Source organism: Heterodontus francisci, chromosome 37, assembly GCF_036365525.1.
Source record: "Heterodontus francisci isolate sHetFra1 chromosome 37, sHetFra1.hap1, whole genome shotgun sequence".
NCBI classification, from domain to species: domain Eukaryota; kingdom Metazoa; phylum Chordata; class Chondrichthyes; order Heterodontiformes; family Heterodontidae; genus Heterodontus; species Heterodontus francisci.
In genome coordinates this window covers 25,810,024-25,832,120 of record NC_090407.1, presented here as the reverse complement: position 1 = coordinate 25,832,120, position 22,097 = coordinate 25,810,024, and the positions used below count along the sequence as shown (strand labels likewise).

At 42.9% G+C, this 22,097-nt stretch overlaps 1 protein-coding gene across 4 annotated transcripts in view; it reads left to right on the top strand.

Annotated features, from left to right (window-relative positions):
• zbtb17 (zinc finger and BTB domain containing 17) overlaps nucleotides 1-21,341 on the top strand; it is a 78,845-nt gene extending 57,504 nt beyond the window's left edge. For all 4 annotated transcript variants that reach the window (XM_068017381.1, XM_068017379.1, XM_068017378.1 and 1 more), the window contains 6 exons: nucleotides 21-137; nucleotides 1,027-1,147; nucleotides 2,452-2,582; nucleotides 6,169-6,393; nucleotides 7,808-7,897; nucleotides 9,232-21,341. In XM_068017381.1, coding sequence (XP_067873482.1) covers nucleotides 21-137; nucleotides 1,027-1,147; nucleotides 2,452-2,582; nucleotides 6,169-6,393; nucleotides 7,808-7,897; nucleotides 9,232-9,509 — 962 coding nt within the window. In that variant the 3' untranslated portion in view covers nucleotides 9,510-21,341. The remainder of the gene's footprint in view (nucleotides 1-20; nucleotides 138-1,026; nucleotides 1,148-2,451; nucleotides 2,583-6,168; nucleotides 6,394-7,807; nucleotides 7,898-9,231) is intronic.
• Nucleotides 21,342-22,097: the final 756 nt, after the last annotated feature.

The window sequence follows — 22,097 nt, the reverse complement described above, 5'->3', positions numbered from 1 at the left end:
CCAATTGATCTACTTTACAGGAAACCTTAAACGCCACTTGAGGATCCACAGTGGGGAGAAGCCGTACGTCTGCCCACACTGTCAGCGAGCATTTTCCGATCCTGGAGCATTGCAACGTCACGTGCGCATTCACACAGGTAACAATCTGAAATATCTGCACTATTCAGATAGAATCAAGGACAACACCCAAAAAAATTAGGTTTCAAATCAAGTTTGAAGCTATTGTGGGAATTTTATTGTCTGATAATGCTGGTGCCTCTGGTTGACAGAGGTTCAAAAGCTGGCTGTTAATTGTCATTGTATCATAACATCATGTGGGACATAGGTGGAGCTGCAATGCCGGTTAGAGTATAGATGTAGTCATACCAGTGGCTGCCTGAGCTGCTCTTCCCTGGGGGCATAGGGAAACATTCCTTTGTGGTTATGTCACGTCTCTGTGTCTGTTTTCCCCCCGTGACCTGCACAGTCAGCTCTGGATCTACATTTACCAAGTGCCAGCTGGGGACTTTTTTTTACTGTTTCCCACCCCACCCAAAACCACAGCAACTGTTTACGCAGTAATTAGAGACACAGCACATGCACTACTGCACCCAGAACCATACAGACCTGGAAGATTCAATCCTACATTTGTCTCAGTGCCCAGGGGCTAAGGAGGGGGAAAAATCAGCCACTTCTTTTGCCACGCGATTCCTACCAGGAAGTGCCCGTGTGAACTTCGGGTGAGGACGGGTCAGGTTTGGCTTGTGTGCCCTCCATGTTTGCCATATCCTCTTAGCATTCACCGTCTCAACTCATGTGAAGCATTGCCACTTCGGTGAGGCTCTGTGCTAGTCAGGAAGAACTGGCAGTTCCTGGAGAGGTGGATAGAAAATTGGTGGTTTGTTGGGGCAGGGGAGCAGAAACCTAAACTGGGGAATCGGTGAGTAGCTGAATTGTTCCAACACTGATACTGGAAAAATATACATCAAATCTTTTCATCACCTCCCCCCGTGATTTCTTGGCTACATTAATTGAGCTGTTTTGCAGGTGAGAAGCCTTGTATCTGCATCATATGTGGAAAAAGCTTCACCCAGGCGAGCTCTCTGATTGCTCATATCCGGCAGCACACCGGGGAGAAACCATATGTCTGTGATCGCTGCGGAAAAAGGTCAGTTCACAGAGATCGGCCAGTGAAAAGAATTATCTATTTTGATAACAATTGTGAAGTTTGCAAACTCAGAAAAAGATACACTATGAACCAAGGACTGGGTGGTAACCAGTTCCTGGGGGAGGGTTATATTGATGAAACTGGTATGTTACAATCAGGTGAGGGCCCAGGGGAGGGGTTATGTTGATGTAACTGGTATGTTACGATCTGGTGAGGAGGGGTCGAAAGGCTCCCCTCTTGTTTGACTGCAACAGTGTTTATTTCTTTTAAACAGTCGATGTGCTTACCAATACCAAGTGAGTGTTTAACCCCTTATGTGCTATGATCATAAAAGAACCAATTGGACAGGTTTTCCTGAGTTTAAACAAGAAAGAGGTTAGTTTATTGTACTTAAAAATCAAAACCCCATCTAAGTAAAATAATAAAGTACACTCCAACTTACACACACACACACACACACACACATAAGTAGGTTACAGAGTGAAGAGTAGTAGATTGATCGGATTAGAGGCCTGAACAAATAAAAGAATATACAGTCTGTGGAGTCTGGTAATTCAGTTGTCTTCCAGCTGAACTTGTGGTCCTGAAGTTTCTGGCTGGTAGAGGTGGACACCTGTTTCAGGGTTTTCTTGGAGGCAGTGATGTAGATGGTTGTCTACCCTGGTGTCTCTGTCTGCAGTAATGATAGACTTGGCTGTTTTGCAGCCTGCAGGCAGGGTTCCAACTTGCAGCATTGCCTGGAGAGGGAGAGAGAGACAGACCCCCACTTGGGTCCTGCACTGGTCAAAAGCAGTGCTTGTCTGCTGTAGAAAGAAAAGACTGCCAGTTTCCACACAGATGGAGAGACTATCACATGATTGTCCAGTGTATTCTCTGTTTTGAATCTTAATTAGTTCAAGTTTTAAGAATTCCAATCTCTCGAGTCCCATTGTTTCAGTGTTTACCCTTTGAGGTTTGTCTCCCAGTGTCAATGTTCCAAGATGGCTTTGAATGTCTTGTTAATGGAGGTGAGGCAGGTAGCTCATTCAGATATTCGCAAGCTATTGTTCTGGTGGGAGATTAATCCAGACATTCGTCTCCACCTCGGTACCTTAGTATGTGAAGTATTTCAATGCAAATTGCAGTGGCCATTTTAGCTGCTTTCTTCTTAAAAGTTTAATTTAGGTTTCCAACTGATGGATTAAAAATCATCATTCGGCATAGCATGTGTTCATGACAGGTACTAAGGGTTATACAGAGGTAACAAATTCTGAGGGTTTTTTAATTGAGCGCACTCTGTTCACTGAGTCTTTCTCTCCCCTCAGGTTTACTCAGTCCAGTCAACTGGCCAATCACATTCGGCACCATGACAACATCCGGCCACACCAGTGCCACATCTGTAACAAGGCATTCGTCAATGCCGGTGACCTCGCCAAACATGTCATCATCCACACTGGTGAGCAGTGGCAGGTCCCACTAATCTTTGCCTGTCTGTGCTCGGGACTGGCAGATTTTAACCACTGAGATCTTTCAGGAAATTTACGTGCTATGTAGAAGATTCCTCTTTAAATCCTTGGTGCTGTCAGAATTCTTATTTCCAATGTTAATGCTAAACTAATGCATTGCATGTGATGTATAGATTTATAGCAATCAATTAGACTGGATATAGTAGTTTAGTGGTTATGGTAGTGGACTTGGGGGTTGATAGTACCAGCATCAGAAAAAAATGATCAGGAAAGCTGTCAAATCATTGTAGAATCTAACTGGTTCCCTAGTGTCTTTAAACAAAAGGGGTCACAGTTCCACCTGGTCATGCCTTCATGTGGCTCCAGGCTTTCATTTTGAGGTTGATTCAATGTACGGAGGGCACCAATAAATTGACAAATAAATGCCAGTGTTGCCCAAATCTAGAGAATAAATTTCAAAAAAATAATCAGAAATCAGAGCAACTTTGTAAATCTGTAACTCTACACCGGTTCCTTGACATAAGTCATGTACCTGACTCGCCCACTATAGTTAGTGTTATGTTTTGTACGCCAAACATGGAGAAACTAGATGCTTGATTTCTGTGTGTGTCTTTATTCAGAAGACTGCCTGGATCTGACTTTGTTTCACTTTTGGAACCACACCCTCTCAGGGTTAACTGACAGCTCTGTGCTGTGTTTGTAAGATTGCTCACTATGCTAACAATCACTGAGCACAACATATCTCCCCCTACCTTGCAGACTAAGGAATCTATTTTGAATTAAACCTTCATAAGCATCAAACAGTTCTATACTGAGCCATTTCTTAGAATTAATTTATTCCTCTAAGTGCAGAAATAATCTTCAAGATATGGAGGTCGCCTTTAGTGGCGCCGAGATTGACAAAGACGTGGTTGTGGTTCAACCCTATCATCTTGATCAGGTAGATGATCAACATCACGATTGCTAATCAGAAAAGGAAATGTACCCTTCTAGTCACGATCATCGAAATCTCCAGGTCTACTCGCAATCAAGCATCTCGCGTTCCACTTGTTGTTGTCATCCAAGAGATAAGCGTTGGTACTGAGTATCTGCTTTATTTGTTTAGGTCGCGATAGAGACGACGTGAGCTTGTGATGGCAATTTAGATGTTTGATGTGAACCCCACTTTTGCTTTTTGCCTTGTTGCTTCATGATTTCTTCTGCTTTCACCCTGACATCGCATTGGGTGGCGGTGACAGCTGAAGAATGGTCAGCGGTGTGCGAATGTTGCAACCAATCATAGGTTTGGCCGGTGTTTTTCTGGTCCGAGAGGGTGGAGTGGATCGATATGTGCAAAGTAGGATATGAATGGATTGTTCAAACATTTTCTCCTCCGACGTGCTAGCTCTCAAACTGTCCTTGATCACCCTGTTGAAACTTTTGACACTACTATTTGACTGCGGGTTGTATCGCAATGACAGATGGTGGTGGATCATAGGGAGTTGGTACTTGTCCGGAATAATTACTTTGTTGACCAACGTAAGGTCAACACATAGACTAGGTTCTCCATTTTTGCGTTGTACAATGACTAGGTTCGATATCTATGGGGATGAATTGATTCGCTCAATGATACCATCTGCTTCAGCTCCTGTGACACTTCAGGAGTGAATGTCCACTGCCTCAAATTTGTGAAACAGACAGAATTGACATGGCGATGCAAGGAGCGTGACAGTACCCCTTGATCTCCCCAAATCCGGTGAATAAGGAAGGATACTGTTGTGCATAGTCTGTATCATCGATCGCATTCATGTGTGCTCTGATGGGGTCTGCAAGTTTGAAGGCAAGCTTATCGAACAGGTCTAACCCCATAAGGTTTTTGCCTTTGACCACATAGAACATGAACTTGTCTAGGTTGACATTTTTGTAGCACACTGGAACTGTGATCGTTCCGAAGACGAGGATAATCAAGTCATCATAAGAGTGTCTGTTGCAGGGGTGAGAGAAAGTTGCGAAAAATAACGATGATAGACATTTTCACTCAATTTGGATACTTTTGCACCCACATCAATGAGGAGCGGCACTGAAACGCCCGCAGTTGCAACTGTGCAGTCCTTGAAGTGACCCCTGTACATGGAATCGGGCACTTTACTTTCTGCGATAGTATACGCATACTGTATTTCACTCTCAAAAATAGGTCCCTCCACGTGTTGAACTGATGAAGTCGTCTTCTTCGACAGCCTACATACCTTTGTGAAGTGATTCATCTTTGAGCACGAGTTGCACTTTTTTCCTCGTGCAGGACATGGTCTTTCGAATCCATAGGTACCCCTACAATTAGGGCTTGTCTTTGAGGGTGCCTGACCATGATGAGGCAAGTGTTGATGAGCCTCGTTGTTCGTAATCCTTGCAATTGAGCTGATTGGGTAAGCTATGTCTGTGACCCTGAGCCTGAGGGTGTATTTTTGTGTAACATCTTTGAACCTTGATGGATTTGATTTGGACAGCCAAGGCCATGGATTTTCCCAAAGTCAGGCCAACATGCTCCATGAGTAGGCATTCACTAATTCACAGGATTGAAGTTTTCTCAATTAGTTGGTCACGAATTAGTTCACTAGATAGTGCGCCAAATTTGCATGTAGAAGCCAACTGACATAACGCTGGCACATGTTGTCTTATGAGATCCCCATTTCCCTGGCGGAACGTGTATCATTCAATCATCACACTTTGTCAGGCCAAAGTATTTCTCGAGCACTTATCGCCTTATCCAAACTGGACGTATCATCCGTTAGCTGCTCGAATATACACTGGCCCTTTGCTCCAAGGCAGTGCAGGCTGTTGCTATATCTGTATTGTCCATATCTATAGCGAGCAGATAGATTTCAAAGCCAGAAATGCATCTGTCCCAAGGAATAGGAGGATCTCCCAGCGATGACAGGAATGGCACTGAGGCCGGTAAATTTAAATTACTCGCCATCTTCATCGCCAGATGTTATGTTTTGTACACCAAGCACGAAGAAACTAGACTCTTGATTTATGTGTGTGTAGCCTTTATTCAAAATGGCTGCCCTGGTCTGTCTTAGTTTCACTTTTGGAACCACGCCCCCTCAGGGTTGACTGACAGCACAATGAGCAGTCTTACAAACATAGCACAGAGCAATCAAACACAACAGTTGGGACCAAGACTGATTTGTTTTATTTCTAGAACTGGAACAAACGCTATAGCGTGGGACCTTTTAAATGAATAGACTGGATGCTGGTTATCAGAGTTAACAAAGCATCATTTTACTTTCTGGAGCCAGCCCAGGCATAATCATGTATAATCTGGGGTCTGGTTAAAAATTGTTGAGTGTAATCTGGTACCTGGTTAATGCATATTCGGTATAATGTGGACGCTGGTTAAAGTTTGTAGAATATAATCTGGGGCCTCATTGACACTTACTGGGGATATTCCGAGGTCTGGTTACAGTATGTCAGATACAATTTGAAATGTGTCAGGTATAATCTGAAGGCTGGTTAAGGTATGTTGAGTATAATCTGGTGCCTGCTGCATCTATTGTGTTCAATGCTAATTCTAATAACCTTTAATTTCTTGCACAGGTGAAAAGCCCTATCTGTGTGACACGTGTGGGCGGGGCTTCAATCGCGTTGACAATTTGCGCTCGCACGTTAAAACTGTCCATCAGGGAAAGACCAGCCTTAAAAAACTCAAAAGTAAAGATGAGGATGAAGAAGAAGAAAGGAATATTGTCACTGTTACAACAGATACCATGGTTACCTTAGCAACTGAGGCATTGGCTGCTACTGCAGTGACCCAGCTAACAGGTGAGCATTGGATGGCCATCAGTCATGGGCAGAACATATAAAAAGAAACAAAAGATTTGCATTTATATAGTGCCTTTCATGACCTCAGGACGTCCCAAAGCATCTTGCAGCCAATGAAGTACTTTTTGAAGTGTAATCACTGTTGTAATGTTGGAAACACAGCAGCTGATTTGCTCCCACAAACAGCAATACAATAATGACAAGATAATCTGTTTTGTGATGTTGATTGAGGGATAAACATTGGCCAAGACACAGAGGAGAACTCCCCTCCTCTTCTTTGAAATAGTGGCAGTGGATCTTTTATGTCCACCTTGGAAAGCAGGCAGGGCCTTGGTTTAATGACTATTCTGAAAAACAGAACCTTCAACAGTGCAGCACTCCTTCTGTACTGCCCTGGAGTGTCAGCCTAGATTTTTATGCACAAATCTCTGGAGTGGGACTTGAACCCACAACCTCGTGACTCAGAGGCAAGAGTTGCATGTTGTACATGCACATCACTGTTAACATTCCTTTGAAACAATGAAGGCAGCAAACTAAGTGTCAAAGGGTGACTTGAACTGCTCGGCAAACTGTGGCTTTACAATGAAGCGATGCACCATTTTGCTGTGTTTTTCTTCACCACCTACGCACAGCGGCAGCAGTGTGTACCATCTACAAGATGCACTGCAGCAACTCACCAAGGCTCCTTCCAAACCCGCAATCTTTACCACCTGGAAGGACAACAGCAGCAGATACATAGGAACACCACTACCTGCAAGTTCCCCTCCAAGCCACATACCATCCTGACTTGGAACTATATCGCCGTTCCTTCACTGTAGCTGGGTCAAAATCCTGGAACTCCCTTCCTAACAGCACTGTGGTTCAAGAAGGCAGCTCACCACCAGCTTCTCAAGGGCAATGAGGGATGGGCAATAAATGCGGGCCTAGCCAGTAACGCCTACATCCCATGAATGAATAAAAAAAAAAAATCCAGAGCCAACACTAAGTGAACTAGACCAGGGATCAACATTAAAATAAAAGCAAAATACTACGGATGCTGGAAATCTGAAATAAAAACAAGAAATGCTGGAACCACTCAGCAGGTCTGGCAGCATCTGTGAAAAGAGAAGCAGAGTTAACGTTTCGGGTCAGTGAAGGGTCACTGACCCGAAATGTTAACTCTGCTTCTCTTTTCACACATGCTGCCAGACCTGCTGAGTGGTTCCAGCATTTCTTGTTTTTAGTCCAGGGATCAACATGGTTGAGTCATGTGGGCGCTACTGTCAAATGCCAGATGTATGTTCTACTTGTGGTTTTGGGTGTTCTGATATTTGTATCTCAATCAGCGATGGCCTTTGAGATCCAGTTGTAATGTTGTCTTTGTATTCAGAGTATTAACTGTAATTGCTTTGATTGCTGATTTATTTCTTTATAGTGGTTCCTGTGACAACAGCAGTGACTGCAGATGAGACTGAGGTCCTGAAAGCAGAGATTACGAAGGCAGTGGAACAGGTTCAGGAAGCAGGTGAGGATCAAACTGAACACTGGGAGGGGTGATATGGAGTTTATTACTGGAGCCTCAGTCCTGAAACTTCCTTAACACTGAAATTATGTTCTACCGAGTAAATATCACAACTTCCTATCTGTCCCAGCATATTCTCCATTGTGCATCCTCTATATCCCACTGCTTCCCACTTTGTCTAGTTTGTATCTGTTTTCCAGATTGTCTGTTTCATATCTTACTGCTCTCCTGTGTGTTCTGCTCATTTAAGGAATTCCCAATGTAAGTTGTCCATTTTGAGGAAGCTCTGTGATTTGAATGCCCCCTTTCACCATTTGGATCCCTGTTGTTTTCCTTCAGCTGATCCAGGGCCTCTCGCTGTATAAAGATTGGCATGGTCAGTTGGAAAATAATACATTATCGTATAAAAAGAAAAAGACTTGCATTTATATAGTGCTTTTCATGACCCCAGGACATTCCAAAGCCAATGAAGTACTTGGCAGTGTAGTTACTGTTGTACTGTAGGAAACGCAGCAGCCAACTTGCGCACAGCAAGCTCCCAGAAATAGCAATGTGGTCAGATAATTGGTGAGGATTCGCTGGAGTTCAGAAGAGTGAGGGGGGATCTTATACAAACCTATAAAATTCTAACAGGATTTGACAGGGTGGATGCAGGAAAGATGTTCCCGACGGTGGGGAGTCCAGAACCAGGGGTCATAGTCTAAGGATACAGGGTAAACCTTTCAGGACTGAGCTGAGGAGAAATTTCTTCACCCAGAGAGTGGTGAGCCTGTGGAATTCGCTACCACAGAAAGCGGTTGAGGCCAAAACATTGAATGTTTTCAAAAAGGAGTTAGATATAGCTCTTGGGTCTAAAGGGATCAAAGGGTATGGGGTGAAAGCTCGAACAGGCTACTGAGTTGGATGATCAGCCATGATCATAATGAATGGCAGAGCAGGCTCGAAGGGCCAAATGGCCTCCTACTGCTTCTATGTTTCTATGTAATCTATTTTAGTGATGTTGATTGAGAGATAAATATTGGCCTGAACAGCAGCAGAGCTCCCCTGCTCTTCTTCGAAATTGTGCCATGGGATCTTTGACGTCTACCTGAGAAGGAGGACAGAGTTTAGCTTTGGTTTGATGTCTCATCCAAAAGATTGCATCTCTGACAATGCAGCTCTCCCTCAGTACTTAACTGGAGTGAAAGCCTAGATTTTCATGTTGTATAGCTTTGAAATTAAATAAAAATCGCGTAGTGTGGCAGGATGAGGTGATCAATGTCAACCACCATACCTACTTTATTTAGTGTTGGTATCATTGGTTAATGGCATCTCTATTGGCTGTTTTCTCTCCTCAGATCCCAATGCACACATCCTGTATGCCTGCGATTCTTGTGGGGAGAAGTTCCTGGATGCCAACAGCCTGGCACAGCATGTTCGCATCCACACAGCCCAGGCCCTGGTCATGTTCCAGGCTGACACAGACTTTTACCAGCAGTATAGCAATGGCAGCTGGCAAACTGAGCATGTCATCCAACCGGGGGAGCTCCTATTCCGAACACGGGATGGGACAGATCTCCCATCCACTGTTACTGAACAGACTCAAGTCATGAGCTGCCAGAATCCCTCACAGTGAGGGCATAATACAGGCAGCTAAGTACACTGTGCAAGATATGTAGCATAATAACACAGAAATGCACTGCTGTTACATCAACCATGCTGCATGCAGCCAACCAACGCGACTTGCTCATTAAAGAATAGGAAGCTGCGAGACTGCCTCTGCAACTACTATGTGCTACTACATGTAAAGAGACAGTTTATGCATCTTTCAAATCGAATCACATTGTAAAATCAGAATTATCATGGGCAACAGCACTGAGGAGTCACAGCTGGAGGACTGTGATTAAAGCCAGGCGGTCAGGGTGATTGAAGATTGAAACTGACAGCACTCACTGTTCAGTTGGAATGGGTTGCCCTGTTAGAAAGGTCTCTGATTTTCTTCATATTCAATGCACTATTTCCAGCCCAATGAGGGTTGGTGGAGGGGGGGGACTTGAGGTTTCAGTATCCTGTGGATTTGAAGCCATAATTGTGAAGCAGGAGCCAACATTATGCACTACATGGGATCATTCTGATGTGTTGTGATTACTACTAGGTGAGTGTACATTGTATTGATCACTCCAATGAGTGCCAGCTGTCACCAGAACTCCAGTCCCCTCATTGCTACACAGATTGTGCACTGTTCTCCTCCCATGCTGGATGGCTCAGCCACATGAGCTGTGTAGGACAATAAGTTGTGTATTCTGGATGGTCCATTTTAAGAAAAAGGAATTGAGTAGAGCACACACTGGGCATTAGCTTCGATTACCGGTCGTTAAAGGGCATGACCCAGAAGCACAGCTGTTCAAAATCCTCCTAAAGCACTTCAGTGATTGGATCCGCATTCTACAAAGCAACATCAGCAGAACTTATTTATGTAAAGGCAGACACTACTCACAAACAATTATCACTGACTGGTTAAGTCAGTGTTGCTTTGGTGGTGTTTGAATCTCACAATTTAAGTAAATTCTGGGGCGATCTTCAAAACAAGATCTTTTGCTGCTTTGAATCTGGGGCCAGTTCTGAGACTTAAAGCTGACACCACATGGTATTAGCTTCCAGTGGATTATTAAGTGAGGGAGGAAAACCTGTTGACAACTCAGGAGGACCCTCTCCCCTCCCCTCACCCATTCTGGCCATCAAACTCCAAACCAGTTCTGAGTCACTGAAACTGGAGCAACTACTTTTATGATACATTTCAGATTGTGCCCCAGCATTACCATTTTTAGTTAGGATTTATATTTTTGGAATGAAATACAAATACTAACTGCCTGTCCCTTTAAGAAACTTTACTCTTCTAAGCTACATAATTTTTTTGCTCACACAGATGAACTACCATCTTTAGTTCTTTTTTTCCAGCTGTTGGTATCTTGCACTGGCTGAAATCCTCTCACGTTTTCAGCACTTGGGCTCTCAAACCATTACTTTCTTTAGAGTTTCTGAGAGCATCATTAGTGTCTGAGTTTGCCTCAATATCAGAGGGTCATTTTCTGCCATTTACCCAGTTTGGCTGTAGTGTCTCTTGGCCTGAACATTGACTGTGAAGTAATGGAGACTGTGACGCCTCAGTGAATTACCACAGCTGAGTTCTGACGAAAGGCAGGAGTACAAATCATGCTGCAGGGATTTAAGATCTCAAGTCTTTAGTTTCCCTCCACATCCATTTGCACTCACCAATCCAGCAGAAGAAAGGTTGGGAGGGCTCTGTATTGGTCCAGCCATAAAATCCCTGTTCTGAGGGACCAAGGCCTCTGAAAAGCCTGAGTCTGCAATTTTGGCTTTCCTCATCAATCAGTCCCAGCCAAACAACAATCTCAGTATGCTTGTCTCTGATCTGTGTCTCCTCACAAGTCTAAGAGATAGGAATTTTCAGATTTCTTGAGCGGTTGTGTGCCTGCGCCTCTGGCAATTGAAATGTTGATGGTGGTTGCCTGAAGCTGGTGTAAATGCTGCAAGAAGGAGACACAATTCCTATAAAAGCCTCCGAAAGGAACAGGCCTTTATGTAATTTCTCTGTTCCTCCTCTCTCCCTACACACATACCCCGGCCACTTTCAGTGACTCATGTACATGGTATGTAGAATCTATCTGAAGACTGACAATTGTTAACTTAAAATGAATACTCAGTTCTTCACCCCTGCCTTGAGTTTTTCCTGATGCTGGTCTGTGTTTTGTGGGTAAGCCTGTCAGGATGCACTTCCTTTCCTCAATTCCCATAAGAGATACCTCTCGAGCTGCCTTATTCTGTGTTTTAGTGATTGGTTTCCTGGAGCTAACGCAGTTCCACCTTAAAAACATTATGTAACAATTTTCCTTTTGACTTTGCCAAGTTGGGCACTGTATCTTCAGTTGGCTAACCCCTTTTTTCAACAGGATTCCAAATGAACTGAATTGGTTGAGTATCTTAGCCAAAGGGTAGAGGGGTTGGGATTTCTTCCAACTCATTGCAGAGTTAATACAGATTCAATTGCTGAATATGGAGCAGAATTAAAATAGATAATTGGAGATTATGGCTGAGTGGTAAATATCATGTAGTTTGAGCTATAAAGACTAGAAAAATCCATGCTCAATTCCTGGTACGTGTTGGGTTAACAGTTAACTGATCTTAACCAGGGCTATATTTGAGGTGTTACATATGGCCCCAGCACTTATAAGGGAAGGAGGGAAAAATAAATCAACTAAGGTTCCTGCTGTTAATTATTATTCAGAAACCGCTGCTAGAAAGCATGAATGTGCATGTTTGGTTGAGGGTTGTGATTGTTCAACTACTGTTAATCCTAGCTATCTAGGTACAAACCTTAAATACGGAAGGGCTACCTGAATCCAGGGAGCTGTAATCCAGCCTGGGAGAAAGCTGGGGGTTCAGGGTTACGTGAGTTCCTGGATTGGATTTGATGTATCTTTTTCATGTTTTAAAAAAAAATTACATCTTTTAAATCAGATTTTGTTTTACACAGCAAATGATGATCTGGAATACACTGCCTGAAAAGATGGTGGATACAGATTCAATAGTAATTTTCAGAAGGTAATTGGATATATACATAAAAAGGAAACATTTGGAGGGCTGTAGAGAAAGAGCAAGGGAGTGGGAATGTTAGGCTAGCTCTTTCAAAGAGCTGGCACAAGTATGCTTGGCAAAATTGCCTCCTTCAATGCTGTTTGGAAAAAGTTGATTTACATAGAATCAATCAAAATAGCTGAATGGCCACATGGTGACGCTGTTACACAGTATGGAAAGGGACGCAGCAAAAACTTTGGAAAGTTTCGGAAACTAGGAGCTCTGTAAATGGGTTATCAGATTTACCTTATACCGAGGGGTAAGCTCATTTATTAGTCTTCTACCCCTCAAGGTAAACAATACCGCACCACATCAAAAATGGTACATGCACTGAAAAGGCCTAAAATATGCTTTTAATACAGGGTGTTTCTGATTACTATTCAAGCTACGGTTGATGTAGAACACGGTATTTTTCAGCTGTGAAACACATCCCTACAGAGGAGATATCCCACAGCTCTGTGCAATGACTAATTTGTTTTGTTTCTGTGCAGTTAATGTGGTCTGCCTGTGCTGCCTCTTTGCTGCCACCAGTAGATGCTATAGGACAGGAATTGAATGCATTCTCAACTGGTAAACATCACGTGCTACTGGGCTGGGTCACAACTACAGGGATGAAATGCAGGAGTTTACCCATCTTGACAGCAAGACTTTAAAATCATTGGTCTCCGACACTGATGTTGGAGTTTTATATGGACATAGTTTATTCCCGAGTATTCGGGAAGGATTCAACACTGACCAATACAATAACTCTCGTACTGGAGAGCTTTCATTAACTTTGAAAGCAATAGCTGTGTTCCTATGTCTTGGGTTTACTCACCTCAAGGATTAGTTCTCATAGTTGCAATGCTCCAAGGACAGAGACTTTGTGGGTGTAGGTCCCAGATAGTACACCAGACAGTGGTGTAGTGGTAATGTCACTGAACTAATAATCCAGAGATCTGGACTAATGCCCTGGGGACATGGGTTCAAATCTCTCCGTGGCAGCTTTTGGAATTTAAAATCAATTAATTAATAAAAAATCTGAATTGAAAGCTGGTCTCAGTAATGGTGCCATGAAACTATCAATTGTCATAAATCCCAGCTGGTTCACTAATGTCCTTTAGGGAAGGAAATCTCCTGTCCTTACCTCTGGCCTACATGTGGCTCCAGACACACAGCAATGTGGTTGACTCTTAACTGCCTTCTGAAATGGCCTAGCAAGCCACACAGTTGTCAAGGGCAATTAGGGATGGGCAACAAATGCTGGCCTTGCTAGCGATGCCCACATCCCATGAAAGAATAGAAAACTACCTCGCATCAATTGGGTCATGCAACAGTGTGACAGCAAAAGCTGACCTGAGATTGGTAGAGTTGAAAAGCAAAACTACAAATGACACAGCAAGTCAATCAGCATCTTCGAGAAACAAGGGTTAGTTTCAGGTGGGGACCCATTATCAGAACTGTAAGAGGAATGGATGTCATCAATCCCATGGAAGAAAAAATTATTTTAATCTTATTACTGCACCGATCAGCCTTCTCTGGTGGGAAGTACTGGAAATTTTACCTGGTGTGGAAAGGTGGTATTTCTGCCCACAGAGATTCCGATGACTTCTCTTAAATGGACAGAAGCCCTTCTGAATTTCCCCTTTGCATTTGTAACCTGTTGCATGGTAGGTAATATATTAAATCTAAGAAATGGCACTTATCTAATTAAAATCTTTTAATGTCTGCATTGATAAATTAGTGGTCACAGATGACATTAACAGGTACTAAATCTGCCTCTACCTAGTTTTTTTTCCAGAATCAGGCAAACTATTCTGATGCCCCAAAGAGCAGCCAATGTCAGGATACTTATTTTTTTGAAGAGTCTCTTGCTTTCTCTTAGTCCTAAGATGCACTCACCTGCGTGGACTGCGTGCAAGATCTCTAAATGCTTGCCCATGTTTCAATCTAGTACGCACCCAGAACACCATACAACTCACTGTCCACCAGTCCGTTTAACAATGCAGTGTGCGGAACCGAAGTCAAAGCACAGCCCCACTGCTCAGGACAGCAAGATGTTAAAGAAACCAAACCAGTGCATCTCCTACAACTATTTACACTTGGTAGGGATCAGGATAATGGGTGCAGTGGTTATTGCCTATTTACTATTATAATGCAGAGCTTTTAAAGATAAATGCAAAACTGATGAATTTATTTATTAAGACAGAGCAGGACCTGGATCCAAACAAATTAATCTGGACCCAAGTTAATTTGATGGCTGGTGCTGTGGGTTTCTCTGGGTTAATGGGAAACGACTCAGCAAGGTGTTCACTGTAGAATAATTTTGTTAAATCCTGTTTATTAACCTGATATTGTACATCATTCTATTAATTTGTAATAGTTACTTCCTCGTTTACTCTTCCCACCCTATGACTCACTAGGTAAAAGTGTGGTCTGTTATGCAGTTTTACAGATCAGGAAGCTCACCAGTTCAATGTAAGGTCAATGCTGTTCAGTTGACAGGGTAACATGAGAAGTGGTAAGATTGGTCTCTGTATCTGCAGACAAGGATTCCTTTTCCTGATCGCTATCAAGTGACCTCTCTATGTGTGATGTGGTGTGAAGGCAGTATATGGATTGAAATGGCCTCCGTTGAATTGCAGTACTCACTACACAGGAATATAGATCAAGTCTGGCCAGTTGGATAAGGTTGCAAAGGATTGTTGTCCCACATAGAGCAATGTGCCAGTATGCGCATGCCTTCAGAAAACAAGCAGGTATGGGGAGGACATTGAGAATGGGAGGAACTGAAAATGTCCTTTTCTCCTATTTTAAATCTTGGTCTCAGTGCCCTTGGGTTCTGGATTGTTACCAGCCAGCCGCTGTAGATCAAATTTGGTACCTTTTGATAAAGATCTTCCTACCCTGCACAAGCAAGTGATTTGCCACTGGTAGAACCTAACCACCTCCAAGGTCAGCTGAAGCTGTAGTTTAATTTAAAGCATAAGCCTGACCAGCCTGCTCCTTTCAGAGACTGCACAATCTACCCCAGCAGAGACTTGTATCACACAATTAATTTCCTGAAGGAAAGTTCTTCAACATTTCTGACAACAAAAATATGCCCTTATTTGGAGAGCAGCGAGCAATCCAAACTGAACTCTGAACCCTCTGCAATGCGATAGAATACTTGCCTGGATGAGTGGTTGGGTGCTGGATGGCTGGCACAGACACGATGGGCCGAAGGGCCTGTTTCTGTGCTGTATAACTCTATGACTCTGAGTGCAGCCCCAACAACGCTCAAGAAGCTCAACATCATTCAGGGACAAAGCAGTCTGCTTGATCGACACCCTAAACATTCACTCCCTCCACCACTGGCAGCAATGTGTACCATATAGAAGATGCACTGCAGCAACTCACCATACCTCCTTCGACAGTGCCTCCCAAACTTGTGACTTCTACCACCTAGAAGGTCCAGAGCAGCAGACACATGGGAACATCATCACTTGCAAGTTCCCTTGCAAGGCAGACAATATCCTAACTTGGAAATATATCACCATTCCTTCACTGTTGCTGGATCAAAAACCTGGAACTCCCTAACAGTACTTTGGATGCACCTACACCACATGGACTGCAGCGATTCAAGAAGATGGCTCACCACCACTTTCTCAAGGGCAATTAGGGATGGACAACAAATGCTGTCTTTGCCAGCTATGCTCACATCCCATGAAAGAATGAATAAAGATCAACATATTTATGAAGGTTGTATGGTTAAAACTGCCCACTGGAATTGGAATGATAGGGTTCAATATAAAATGCCTTCAATTCATGCTTCAAAATACAGAATTATAGTTGCAACTTCCTCACGCAGTGAATTGTTGATCCTGGCTGCAGCGTCAAGAGGAGCTGCCAAGCAAAGGGCTACTCCTTCCCAACAAGGGAAGTCAGTATCTTAGCAACCTGCATTGCTCCTGTGTACTTTTTTCACACCTAATTACAAAGAAATGTGCCATATAGGGGAGCAGGTTTCCTTCCTGTATACCCAGATGGGTGATGCTGTGTTGCGCTGGATGATTGGTGAGGGGGATTCAGGGAGAGAATGTTTTTTTAATAAAAACTAATAAAATCACTACTCTTCTGGAGCTATAGAACAAACAGTTTCAATGGGCTCCTCATGGTATCATGTGGGCCACGATAGTATAGTTTCAAGTCTGGCCAGGCATAGAGATTTTATTTTTAGGATTGTGATTTTATCTGTTAGTCATTAAGGTCAGGAAGCAAATCTTAATCAGAATTCTTGTTCATTGATAAGAATTGTGTTTCTGTTGCCACTTTTCTCCTGATGGTGCTGACTCTTGCCATGGAGCACCTCACCCAAATAACCATTCTTCACATGCAAGTTTAGATAATGAGTGGCGGCAGGTTGTGTAGGTGTAGGGGCAGCACATCCGAGCCTAATATCCATAATCATGAGCTTTCTAGCACCCGTCACTGGATAGTGATCAGGAGGAACAGTGCCTATTTCATTCCTTCCCTGCTTTCCAAGCTCAAGGGCACTGAGGCCAACTGGAGCACCTTCATTGAAAGTAAGTACCAGCGTAGGCCTGGATCAAAACTTGGTTCTTCCCAGTCCATGTGGCTCAGTAACACACTAGGCCGTGTCTTTACCTAATGAGCTGGCAAGGGAGCTCAAAATAAGATCATATCTGGATATGATGAAGGCAATATACAGATATCATCCATCACCCTGTACTTGCTGAGCTACATTGGTGTCAAGTCCACCAAAGCCTCATTTTAAAACTTCCATCTTTATGTTCAAATCCCTTCATGCCCTCGGTCCTCCCTATCTCTAACCTCCTCCAGCCCTACAACCCTCTGAGAACTCTGTGGTTTCTCAACATGAGGATAACTAAGGAGAGAGTAGGGCCCATAAAAGACCAAAAAAGGTAACCTATGTGTAGCGGCAGAAGATGTTGGTATGGTCCTTAATGAATACTTTGCGTCTGTCTTCAAAAAAGAGGGGGACGATGCAGATATTGTAGTTAAGGACGACGAGTGTGAAGAATTGGATGTGATAAATGTAGTGAGAGAAAATATTAATGGGACTAGCATCCTTGAAAGTTGATAAATCGTCAGGGCCAGATGAAATGTACCCTAGGCTGTTAAAAGAAGCAAGAGAGAAAATAGTGGAAATCTGACCATCATTTGATACAGGTGTGGTGCTGGAGAACTGGAGATCTACTAACGTACCTCTGTTTAAAAAGGGAGCGAAGGATAGACTGAATAATTACAGGCCAGTCAGTCTAACCTCAGTAGTGGGCAAACTATTGGAATCAATTCTGAAAGACAGGATAAACTGTCACTTAGAAGGGCATAGATTAATCAAGGATAGTGAGCATGGATTTGTTAAGGGAAGATCTTGTCTGACTAACTTGATTGAATTTTTTGAAGGAGTAACAAGGAAGATAGATGAGGGTAGTGCAGTTGATGTGGTCTACATGGATTTTAGCAAAGCTTTTGACAAGGTCCCACATGGCAGACTGGTTAAAAAAAATAAAATCCCATGGGATCCAGGGATATGCAGCAAGGTGGATACAAAATTGGCTCAATGGCAGGAAACAAAGGGTAATTGTTGATGGCTGTTTTAGCGACTGGAGAGCTGTTTCCAGTGGTGTTCTGCAGGACTCAGTACTGGGTCCCCTGCTTTTTGTGGAATATATTAACGACTTGAACATAAATGTAGGGGGCTTGATCAAGAAGTTTGCAGATGACACAAAGATTGGCCGTGTGGTAGATAGCAAGAAAGATAGCTGTAGGCTGCAGGAAGATATTGATGGCCTGGTCAGATAAGTGGAAAATGGAATTCAACCTGGAGAAGTGTGAGGTGATGCATTTGGGGAGGTCAAACAAGGCAAAGGAATACACGATAATTGGGAAAATACTGAAAAGTGTAGAGGAAGTGAGGGACCTAGGAGTGAACGTCCACAGATCCCTGAAGGTAGCAGGACAGGTCGATAAGGTGGTTAAGGCGGCATATGGAATCCTTTCCTTTATTAGCCGAGGTATAGAGTATAAGAGCAGGGAGGTTATGCTGGAACTGTATAACTCATTGGTTAGGCCATAGTTTGAGTACTGTGTGCAGTTCTGGTCACCTCATTACAGAAAGAATGTAATTGCACTGGAGCGGATACAGATGAGATTTACGAGGATGTTGCCAGGACTGGGAAAATGCAGCTATGAGGAAAGATTGGATAGGCTGGTGTTGTTCTCCTTGGAACAAAGAAGGCTGAGGTGAGATTTAATTGAGATGTACAAAATTGTGAGGGGCCTGAATAGACTGGAGGTGAAAGGTCTATTCACCTTAGCAGAGAGGTCAGTGACGAGGGGGCATAGATTTAAAGTGATTGGTAGAAAAATTAGAGGGGAGATGAGGAAAAACTTTTTCACCCAGAGGGTGGTGGGGGTCTGGAACACATTGCCTGAAAGGGTAATTGAGGCAGAGACCCTTAACTCATTCAGAAAGAGTCTGGATATGCACCTCAAGTGCTGTCATCTGCAGGGCTATGGACCAAATGCTGGAAGGTGGGATTAGAATAGGTGGATCGTTTTTCAGCCGGCACAGAGACGATAGGCCAAGTGGCCTCTTTCTGTGCCTTAAACTTTCTGTAATTCTATGACTCTAACTCTGGCTTCTTGTGCATCTCCACTTCATTTGACCTACCACTGGTGGCTGTGCCTTCATCCATCAAGGCCCTAAGCTCTGAAATTATCTCCCTAAACCTCTTTATTCCATTTTAAAACCTAACTCTTTGACCAAGTTTTTGGTCACTTGTTCCATTATCTCTACATATTTGACTTGGTGTCAATGTCATGATAACACATTTGTGAAGCACTTTGGGTCATTTTAAATGTTAAAGGCACTATACAAATGCAAGTTGCTGATGTGTGAGGGTTGAGAGAGGGGACCTGAATTTTCACAAGCAGCAAAGGAGCAGTTTGTATTCTAACCCTTTGAACATCCTGAAAAAAAAGTAAACAATTCTTTCACAGGTCAAACCGGGAAAAATTTAGGAAATATTTTGCTCTGTTGGCCTTGTTGATATCACATTCAGTGAATGCTGAGCCTCTGAAATGCAGAACCCTCCGTAGTTCAGAGCTCCAGCTCCTTGGCTGTTTGTGCAATATCTGAGTGACTGAAAGCACAGTGTGTGCATTGTCTTCAGTCCACTTACCGGCATTCTGCCAAGAACCCCAGCTACACAGCATTCTTTGTACTAAAATGATTCCAGAGTGGATCCAGCTGTGGCATACAGTTCAACTGCCTTAAAGAACCATTGTCATCCCATGAGGGAACAGGAAAACATGGAAACAGCTCAGAAAGCAAATCAGTACAAGCCAAGCAAGATGGTACACATAGCAGCAATTCTGCTGGAATCTTTTCAATGAAGCACCTTGAAATCCCACAAGTTAGAGGACTGCACTGTTCAAAACATTCCACCTATTATGTGATTGAAGGACCCAGGTGGTCACTATACCAGATGCCATATTGAACAGCAGGAAGATTGTTTAAATTCAGGAATTTCTAGTAAGCAAAACAATTCTCTATAATAATACATTATCCAGGGATTCCTGTACAAAAGTCCATACTTTTACAGAAAGTTTTTTTTCCCTTTCTTTTACTATGTCTTGAAACCATTAGCCCTCCTCGAACAGCAGGGTTGCATTGAAGGATAAAACAGTTTAAGATTAGTCCATTGAGTTCCTTGGAACCAGGTCTACAGCAATAGTCAGATGTTAACTAACTCCAAGTCATGCCATCTGTTTCACAACCTTTTCAAAACCCTTCATGTAAATTTTCCTCCTAAAGGGTTCCAGCACTCAAATAAATATATATCAGATTGATTATGGGTTTTATTTATGGTGTTTCTAATTCAATCTCAATGTTGGCCAACATTAAAGCCTATAAACCAACAATTTTATTTTTCCATCCCGAGGGTACTAATTCCACAGGCGCTCGAGAACTCTGCTATCTCACCTAAATGGCCACTCTTTACACTAGGGCATGCAATGGGTTATGCGGGGCTATTTGGCATTGGGGAGTGGGTATCAGTATGAAGCCAGATCTTGTTCTCACATGACATCTACACACACTCACTTTCTAGACATTTCTATTTTTCAGTGTTACAGCACACATTCTAACCTCTGCAGCTTGCTCAGTCTACAATTGTTATCATTCATTTCCACATATTAAGTGACGAAACAGATCACTAACAGTTATGGACAGGAAAAGACCCTCTGATCCACCCAGCCTGTCCCCTACAATTGTGATATGAATCATGTGATTTCCTGAGACACAAAAAAAAGATTAAAAACCTAGGCCTATTTGGGGAGAAAACTTCTTGGAGAGTCCTCGCCAAGTCACTTAGCCGATCAAAAACAAGTCCAGGAGACTATTCTGGTCCTTATAATTCTATGCAGTACTTACCTTTTATTAATAGTTAATCTCCGCCCAGCTCTCACTTGAAGAAATTCAACAAATTGGTGCCCATCGCACAAGACGGCAACCTGTTCCAAAGGTCCACTATTCTCTGGGAAAAGAACCACCTTCAGACATCTAACCTAGATCTGGCCTTATACAATTGTTACCCCCTGGTCCTCCCTAATCTATTTAATTGGGGAAAAAACTGTCAGTTTGAACAAAATCCATTCTTTTTATCATCTTATAAACCCCAATCAGATCACATCTAAACCTATGCTTCTCTAAAGTGTACAGTCCCAGTTCTTTTAGCTTATCTTGATAACCAAGATGCTTCAAACTGAGAATTAATTTAGTAGCCCTCCTCTACACCTTTTCCAAAGCCTCAATATGTTTATGTTTGGAGATACAGCACTGAAACAGGCCCTTCGGCCCACCGAGTCTGTGCCGACCATCAACCACCCATTTATACTAATCCGACACTAATCCCTGTCATCCACTATGTGAGGAGACCAAAACTAGACACTGTATTGAGGCCTGACCATGGTTTGTATGAGGACAAAATAGTATAATTTGTCTTATAGTTAATTGCCCTATAAATAGACCCCAACTATTACTTCACAGAATTGCCCATGAACCTTGAGAAATAAATGCACTAGAACACCAGATCTTTCCTTCTCTACCTACTTTGATGCATTCCCTGAAGGATGTATGTATATTCAGCATTCATCCTGCCCACATGCATAACACTGCAGTTTTCCAAATTGAACATTACTTACCAGTCACGAGCCCAATTCCCCAATGCATCAAGATCCCTTGAAGCAATCATGCATCATCTACAGTAATATAAAAACAAAATACTGCAGATGCTGGAAATCTGAAATAAAAACAAGAAATGCTGGAAATAACTCAGCAGGTCTGGCAGCATCTGTGGAGAGAAGCAGAGTTAACGTTTCAGGTCAGTGACCCTTCATCAGAGCATCATCTATAGTCCTGGCACTCACACAGATCTTAGCATCATCTGCAAACTTGCAGATTGTGCTCCAACACCTGAATCTAGATCATTAATAAAAACAGTAAAGAACAATGATCCCTGTACCAATTCTTGCAGGCACCACTGGTGACCTGTGCCCC